Consider the following 9,044-nt stretch of genomic DNA (forward strand, 5'->3'; position numbering starts at 1 on the left):
TCCAGTTCGAGCCGCAGTCCTGCTTGGTTCGGCTCGGTTCAGTCTTTGAGTGCTCCGTTTGGGAAAAAGACTAAAGTGCCAGTCTCTGTTGAGAACCCCGCGCGGTCTGGACCGGAACCTTCTGGAGAGCAGAAACGCGGGATGGAAGATTTGATGGGCATGGGGGAGGGGGGGGGGCTTGGGGATAAAGTCAGAATGAAATAATTCCAACTATTCCAGCTATGAGCAAAAATCCTCACGCGGGTGCGTGGACGCGTCACCGCCGGCCGGCTCTCCCCTCGGGGCGCGCGCCTCTCCGCGCTCAGCTCCGCGCGCAGAGGTGTGGGGGGGTTACACCGGCCTGTCCACGGCGTACTGGCAGGCGCTCAGGTTGGTGGCGGGATTCTGCACGCTGGCGTATCCGAAGCTGGAGTGCTGCTTGGCTTTCAGTCTCAGGCTGGCCAGGCTGGAGTTACAAGTGTCCCTGTACACGTATGGGGGGGTCGGGGGCGCGTAGGGACACGCCGGCGTGGGCACTCCCGAGTTAAGTGACGGGTTGCTGAGGTTGTTCAAGTTGTTAAGGCTGTTGAGGCTGGAGCCCGGCACGCCGGTGACCGCCGCCGGAACCATGCTGGACGTCATGGAGGAGATGGAGTTCGGGGGGGAGAACATGGTCTGCGAGGACAGCGGGTTGACGTTCATGGAGTTGAAGAACGGGAAGCTTTTGGTGGACAGGGAGGCGGACGTCAGGCCCTTGGCGGCCCAGTTGTTGTACGTGTAGCTCGGGTACATGTCGTCGTAGGGCTGCATGAGTCCGTTAAACTGCGGCCCGAAACCGTTCTTGCAGAGTTCGGCCTGCTGGTTCCGTTCCCGCTTCCTCCACTTGGCTCTCCTGTTCTTGAACCAAACCTGAAGGAGGAGAAGAAGGAGAGGGTTAAAATCAGGATCGCAGGCCGCCTTTCCCGCCGCGTGCAGGCTCGGTTTGTGCAGAGAATCCTCTTTTAATGAGCGGACCCCCCCCTCCAGGAGCGTCTTGACGTGAGTGGATGTGTATTCCCCCACAAACACTCTGACCCTAATCCCACGGCCCACTGCGACAATGGCCAAAATTCCAGCTTTGTGCCTCTTTCACGCGGACGCGGCGCGCGCGGCTCTGTCCGCGATGACAGCAGCTCCTATTGTTAACGGGCTGCTGACGGACAGAAATAACTCCGTCCTGTTTAGGAACACTGTGGATCTCTCCTGTGAACTGGGATGGATCCGCCAGCAGAGATTCGTTTATTTTCCTTGAGCCTCTATTTCAACAAGACTCAGATTATTTGTTTTTTCTGCTACAAAAAAATAAAAAAATCCATGGGGATTATTTGGACTGAATTCGGGCCTAAATCCACACGCTTCTCTCCCCCGGTACCGGCGGGCCCCCGCGCGCGCTCACCCGGACTCGGGCCTCCGTCAGGTTGGTCCACACGGCGATCTCCTCCCGGGTGCTCATGTCGGGGTAGCGGTTCCTCTGGAAGGTGGCCTCCAGCTCCTGCAGCTGCTGGCTGGTGAAGTGGGTCCTCTGCCGCCGCTGCCGCTTCTTCTTGGAGGGGTCGTCGGAGGAGTCGTCGTTTTTGTTTTGGATCTTCTCTTTCTCTGTGAGGAGACAGACATTCACTGAGGAAAAATGCTTCCAATAAATAAACACAATTGTAGTTTAATTTCCCGCGACTTTAGGAATGTTCCTTTATTTTAAACGTATTTTTAATCATATTTGTATTTGAACTCTTGAGCTCCTTCCCCCGTAAAGGCCTATGGTTTGGAAAATAAAGTAGCGCGCGCGCGTCAAAGCCAGCCGTCTTTTCTTCGATAGCTTCCAGGGCAGGAACGGGACCGGGTACCGGGTACCGGGCGGTTCTTACCGACAGACTCCGGGCTGGACGTGTCCGACACGGCTTGCACCTCCAGCCGGTGTTTGGAGTCGGCCGCCCGCTGCAGCGGCTGCAGGCTGGAGGCCATGGCCAGCGCGGAGTGCTGGGAGGACGTGAGTTTGTTCCCGGGGAGGTGGAGGTGGTGGGGCTGCTCTGAGTTTAATGGATTCCTCATAGAGTTCATCGGTAGATCGCACGCGCCCTCGCACAGGCAGGAAGTCTGGCGGCGGCGCAGTTCGGCTCTCCAAGCGGCGCGCGGCGCGCAGCTCCAGTGGTTCACGCGGAGCTGCAGGTCGCGTTAGACCAGAGCATCGAGGTTCTCCATAACCTCCGGGAGGACTGCGGCAACCTGCTCTGACTGTCGGAGTGACAACGACAGGTAGGCGATATTAGATCCAGAGGCTCGCGCGCACTCCAAAGCTCACCTCTCATTTCAGCAGCTGCCTGCGCGCGCTGCCTGACCAACTGCGCCCCTCTCCCCGGCTTCACGTCAGCGCTTCGCCCCTCCTACCGCCCCTCTGACAGGCGCGAGGATGTGACGGGCTCCTCAACCAACCAGAGCGGGAGTGTTTGTGCGGAGCGCGCGCGTGTTTTCCTCAGCCAAATAAAAGCATGTCAAGAGAGAGGAGCCGCGCGGCGCTCCCGCGAGCCCGAAACCAAATAGAATCAAAATCAAAGATTTGATAAGGCGGTCACGCGGCTCAGCGAGGACTGAACGGGCCGCGCCGCGCGCACCCGCGTTCCGCCACCAGTTTACTAGACTCAGTCCGCGCGCGTGCTTGAGTGACAGCGCGAGAATCAAACACAAACCGCTTCACGAGCAGCGCACAGACACGCGCACGGTCAACAGCAGAGATCTGCAGCCCCAGAATCTGACAGCTGACTCCGCCAGATGTGCACGTCAGAGAGAAAGAGCACGTGCCTGCTGTGCACCCCAGAAAGGCGCGCGCTGGTCCAAAGACACGAAAAAAAAGACTCGTGAAGTTTGAGCAAGGAAAAATGGAAACCTGTTTATTATTATTATTATTATTATTATTAAATAATGACACTTGATAACAAACGTCTGAAGGCCGAATGGAAGAAACTGAATGTAACAGAGATGTTCTGAATCAGAGGACCAAAGAGAACAGCCTCCACACAAAAACTAATGAATAATAATAATAATAATAATAATAATAATAATAATGAATTATGTAACTTTCATGACTTATTTGTGCTGTCTGCGCACGCACATTCGCGCATAAGACGTGATGGATGACGGAGGTTTTCACGTCATGTTGGACTAGATCTCCTTTGTGGTTCCTCGTTGTTTTTACGTTTCATATACATTTTTTTAACCAATTAAATCCTATTTCGCACATTTTCAAAAACCCAGAAATCAAACAAACCGGAAGTGGATTACTGCCCCCAGCCCTCAACCCCCCTCTTCATTTCTTCTATGCTTTGTCTCCTTTCTGTGGATTACTGCTGCACCCCCCCCCCCCCCACCCCCCCCACCATGGAGGGCCATTAATTAGCAATTCCGTCAATACAGGGAGGGGGCTTTTTACATGGGATTAAGGAGACATCAGATTGCCCCATTAGTGTATTCCTCCTCACGAATGGGCTTTGGTCATACATTTAGTGTGTCTGTCCATGTGCGGCAGTGGCGCAGCCTCCTCCTCCTCCTTCCCGCGCGCGCTTTTCATTCCATTCTCCTGCCTAATCAATGGCCGCTCACTCGGCGCAGCCGTGCGTCACTGCGGCCCATCAGCGCGCTCTAAATGAGACTCCACGAGGGTTATTGGGGATTCATTTAGAGCAATAACAAGACCTGATGTCATTTCCCAACCGGCCCTCACACTAATGGATTCATTCCGGGCCTCGCGGCTCCTCTTTTGAAAGATCCGATCTAAAAACTTCAATAACCGGCAACACGATTAACATCCACAACAAAAGCCTCCGTGAATAATTAAACCAACTATTACATAAATAAATGTCGACACTGTGATCTTCCACCTTCACCCCAAGAAGATGCTCTGCACGCCCTGCAGCGCCCCCAAAGACACCGCCAGGGGGCGCTCACAGACAGCGAAAGACGCTGGGTGGAAGGAGGCTGCTGGTCTGTGACCCGCAGAGGCCCGCAAATGACCCGCACAGGCCCCGAGGACCTCAGCGCGCGGACAGGTGAAATTCAACTCAGGAATGTCGAAGTTTTCTCGAGAAAACGAACAAATCTGATCAGAAATCAAAATAAACTGATGGTAAGAGCAATAATCATCTGCATTATTGATGATATTTTTATTTATTGATCCCACCTGTTACCCTGATTAAATTAATGATTTTATTTGTAATAAAATGACAATAAATACTGACCGAGTCTTCTGAATTTTGTCGACTATTTTAAGGCGTATTTGAATGAAGATCCTCATCATAAAACGACACGATTCTGCTGACTGGCGGGAGACTCACCTATTTGCGCGCAGGTGGAGGCCAGTTTGCGACAGTGGGACTCCATGTCTGCGGACGGTTTCTGTAGAAACAGAACAGAGCCGCAGTTATAGCGGAGTGATGTGAACTCATCCGCGCGCGTCTGTCACGCGACAAACGGAGGAAGATTGTTGCTTCAAAAAACCAAAACACCAAACAAAGGTTTTGTTGTTTTTCTAAAATAAAAACATTTTACATGAAAAAAAGTATACATTTACAAACATGGAAACATGCTGTTTTCATTTATAAAGTGATGAAGAAACTCTTTCTGTCACAAAGATTGATGTGGAGGTTTCAGTGCAGCCGCCGTGATGTGCGTGAAGCGGTTTCCGAGGCGTGCGTGAGCCCGCAGCAGTTGTGCGTGGAGTGATTCAGGGTAAAATCACGGGATTAGAGTCTGATTGAGATGTCTGTCGGTGGGATATTACAAAATTCATTAGCGCAGCCGCACGCGCGCTCGTGCGGAGTTACACAGATGGCTTTTTATGAGTCCAGGCTCGCGCTGTTTGTTTATGATAATTCAGGTGGGGGGGGGGGGGTATTTGCATGCAGTCATGCTGTTTCCTCGGTTCTTCCTTCACCTGCTCCTGATCATCCGCGTGCATCTCCTCGCGCGCCTTCAACCAGACTTACCTGGTTTCACGAGAGACCCGCTTCTGATGTTCCCTGTGTATCTCTGTTTGAATAATGTTTTAACTCAGACTAATAAATTATTTAAAATTATAATATTTAATGAATTTATGATTTGTTTCTCCTTTTGATCGAATTACATCCTATTATTTTCTGCACATTATTCATCGTTTTGTGATTTTTCATTGAAAGTAAATAATAAAAAAATATAAAACATCTAAAACAAATGAAATAATGTTGCATTAATTTAGCAAAAGAAAAAGTAATAATGAAACAAAAATAATAGAGAATAAATATAATAATGTGACTGACAACGACCAATAATAATAATAATAATAATAACAATAATAATAACAATAATAATAATAATAATAATAATAATAATATAATAATACACGACATTTGCTCTTTATTTTATTAAGTAAATCTCGGTTTGATCATTTCTGTTAAACGTTTGAGGAGAAAACCTGAAACTTTTCTGGTTTTTGTGGTTCTCCGTCAGAATCTGCGCCGCGTGTCAGACAAATTTATTAAAGAATCTACATTCCAGTAAAAATGTTCTGACCTTAGGGTTAGGGTTACTGGTTTATATTTTTTATATTAAAGATTTAAAATAACTTTCATTTACGCGATATTTTCATTCACAGATATTATTTAACATTATTTTTTAAATGATCAAAACATTAAATGAATGATAAATATTATTTTTTTGTCTAAAGGAAAGACTTTCTGTGCGTATTTCTGTGCGTAATTATTATTATTGTAAGATTTACGCGGATATTAACAGAACGGAATCACTTTTAAAGTGTTTTCCATTCATGTCTCCTTCTGATCCGGTGACCAGCACGATCCGAACCCGTAAGGCCCCCCAGCCCGCGCAGCCCTCCGTGGTCCTCGCGCTCAGAGGATCAGGAGGAACGATGGCGCACATGAACCCTCATGTCGTCTTCCCGCGTGCCCGCACTCACCGCCTGTGCGTCCGCGGGGATCGGCTCTCACTGCCGCGGTCCTTCTGCTCAGCAGCGACGGGATAAATTCCCTCTCCGGGCGCGCGCGGACCAGCAGCAGCAGCAGCAGCGACGTCTCTGAAGTTTCTGTCCGAAAACGTGCCGGTACGCGCGTGAGCCCCCACGCTGTGAATCCGGGCAGAGGCGCAGCGCAGCCTTCAGGTTTGTCTTCTCATTTATGCGCATAAATAATGTGTTTACGGCGCGGGAAGGGGGCGCTTTCATCCAGCCTCTCCTTGGCTCGTCCTCCTGTGTCTTCCTCAACTTTGGTCCTCCCTGCAAAGACGCACATTTTCCAGCTTTTGAGCTCAGAGAGAGACCTGCGCGCGCTTGTGCACGCGCGCCCGTGAAGGGGTGTGTATGTTTGTGTAGCAGAGAAACTCAGAGGCTCAACTTTCAGAAACAAACAGATAAGAAACTGTTGAGTTTAAGAATCAGGTGATGAAAAGAGGAGATCAGCTCAACTGTCAGGATCCATTCAGTCGCTGCATTTTGACATCAGCTCTATATTTGAAACCAGAAGAGAATTCAAGCTTTTCCATTTCTTCAAAAGCGTCATCTGTGTAATTTACGCACGTTTTCTGTGCAGAGTTAGTGTCAGAAACGGTGACGTCTGGAGATGTGAAGTATCTGAGCTGCTGCCGCGCGGGCCTCCTGCGGGCCAGACAGCGCGCGATCGTGTTCCGGATTTATGTGCAGATGAAGTGAACAGCTGGCTTGGATGCAAATGTTCTTTATAGATCCGTTTGGTTGGAGTTTTCTCCCGCATCTTAAGTGCGGCCCGCACGCACCCCCCACCCGTCCCACCCCCACCCAGCGCGCTTAATCCGTCTTTTACATTTTTAGTCATACTCCCATTAAACCGGTAATTAATGCGCGCGCATCCACGCGGGAATTTCCAGGCAAAAGGGGACACGGAGGAAACCGTGCGCATCAGAGAAAAACACGCACGCGGGGCCTTTTGAACCAGACACGTTTGTAACCTCAAAAACATGTTTGTTTTTGATAAATAAACCTTATTAAAAGTATTTGGAGAAATGTTAAAGAAACAGGCCGCGCGCCAAACCAGACAAAGCAGCAAATACTGACGCGCGCGTCACGGAGAGAGAAGAAAGGCGCTCCTCACCTTCTTCAGAGAGAAAGGAGCGGCGGAGCTCCCGTTTCTCACGCACGGAGGAACGCCTGAAGTTCACAGGAGGCTGCGGGGATGAAATCTTTCGCCTCGGGGGCAAACCGGCGGCTCCTTTTCATTTCAAGCGCTTATCGATTCTCCGTTGTCATCTTTGGCGACGCAGAAGGACACTTGAAAGAATTTCTGATGGGGGTGTGATGTGAGAAACAGGGTGACCCGCTCCCCTGATTCTTAACGAGCTCATCAGCCAGCCCGTGTCAGCGTGGACACTTCAACTTTCCCCTCCTGCATGCTGGAGGGGCTTTGAAGGCGCTTTCATGTGGATCAGCGCAGCAGCCGAGCCTTTACTTTGAGGAGGAATGACAGGGGGTCCACCAAGACACCCCACCCCTCCCCTTTAAAACATTCAGTCTTTATTTGTGTAAGTTTTCTCTAAACCTTCACTTTCAGGCTGCTGGTTGGTTGAAGCTGCAGCGGAACGCGGGCCCGGCTCCGCTCCGGGTCACGTCACACTTTGACACAGCAGCCGTTTGGCCTCTGCGTCTGCCGCTGCAGTCTTTGCATCCTCCGCGTGCCAGCAGTCATTCAGAATGAACATTTCCCACAAACTGGTTTGTCTGCCCCCCCACCCCAACCGCATGCGACTGTCGCCTGCAGCAACACGTTGTGGCTGCGCAATGTTTCCAAAGCCACAAATCTTTAAACAAATGAGTTGATGCTCCGCTGATGGGCTGGAATGACCAGTAATTTAGATTTACGGAGTCACTGAGGAGGAGGCGACTGCACGGCTGAGGGGGGGAGGAGCCTGTCTCCTGCGCGCGCGCGGAGGGCCACTTCATGGTTGTTATTAGAGAAGAAGCTGCTGTAAATGAAGCAAATTAAAAGGCTGGATCTGTGATGGCTCTTCAGCTCGTTGAGCGGCTTTCAGGCTGATCCTCGTATTCCAGCTGCACCGACGCACGCGGCTGCAGGCCGTGCAGGCGCAGCTGCGTCTGCAAAAGCACTCAACTCTTCATCTTCTTCTGTAGTCCTCTAATGCCCCCCGCCCCAACCGAGATTATTTTAATCCGGCGGATTATTTGGAGTGTCCGTGTTGCACCAACACTCTGTCTTCCGGGGCCACGTGCGCGCATAAGCGCGCGCATAAACGCACGCGGCCTCAGCTTTAAGCACAGGTGCGGCGGGACAGGTCTCGGATCAATTACCGGGACAATCGATGAGGAGCTGCCACTAACCCGCCGGAGGGGAGAGCGGCGGGAAGGAAAACGGAGCATAAAACGACCATGATGCATCTCTGTACATGGAAAACAGCCCGGTGACACGCGGAGGCTCCTGTCAGAGGACCGGGGGGCAAAGGTCACAGCTGGAGATCGCTCCGATCTAATTGGTCTGCAGAGAGAGGAGCACCAGGAGGAGATCCCGAAGGAGGAATCAGCTTCAGCAAACATGGAAATAAGAAGAAAGCAGCGATGAAGGGTGATTTTACAAAAGATGGAGACAAATGTTCACCAAACTGTCTGCTTCTGACCATCTGTGCTGCAGGCACGTGTGAGGAACATCTTCACTCTCAGCCTGCATGAAGATCTGCAAACACAGGAACATCTTCATGAGAGAGCTGCTCTGGACGCGCGTGCATGCACGGCTCTCTGAGCTTGTTTCATACATCAGTGACATCTTCTGCACTTTATTTTCTATCTAAAAATTAACACTCAAGTCAAACAAATAGACCCGTTTCACGTGACGTCACATAAAACGAGTGTGCAGTGACTTCCGGTTATGTTTACAACGGCAAAGCTGACAGCTGAACTCTGTTTAGCAATTTTACCTAAATAATAAAAGGTAACCTAAACAATTGTAACGTAAATTTTTACAAAATGTATTCTATAAATGTCCTCCCTGGTTGTTTTTCCTCTCAGA

The 9,044-nt window shown here is 50.4% G+C and overlaps 1 protein-coding gene across 2 annotated transcripts in view; it reads right to left on the reverse strand.

The window, feature by feature from the left end:
* Positions 1-6,600, reverse strand: part of pitx2 (paired-like homeodomain 2) — a gene marked incomplete in the record, with an annotated part of 7,078 nt that extends 478 nt beyond the window's left edge. Inside the window, 4 exon segments of one of the 2 annotated variants that reach the window (XM_036214032.1) lie at positions 1-888; positions 1,415-1,614; positions 4,341-4,401; positions 5,957-6,600. In XM_036214032.1, the coding sequence (XP_036069925.1) occupies positions 331-888; positions 1,415-1,614; positions 4,341-4,386 (804 nt within the window). 2 annotated transcript variants of the gene reach the window in all.
* Between the last annotated feature and the right edge of the window lie 2,444 nt (positions 6,601-9,044).

Source organism: Oryzias melastigma, linkage group LG10 (genome assembly GCF_002922805.2).
Source record: "Oryzias melastigma strain HK-1 linkage group LG10, ASM292280v2, whole genome shotgun sequence".
In the NCBI taxonomy this organism is placed as follows: domain Eukaryota; kingdom Metazoa; phylum Chordata; class Actinopteri; order Beloniformes; family Adrianichthyidae; genus Oryzias; species Oryzias melastigma.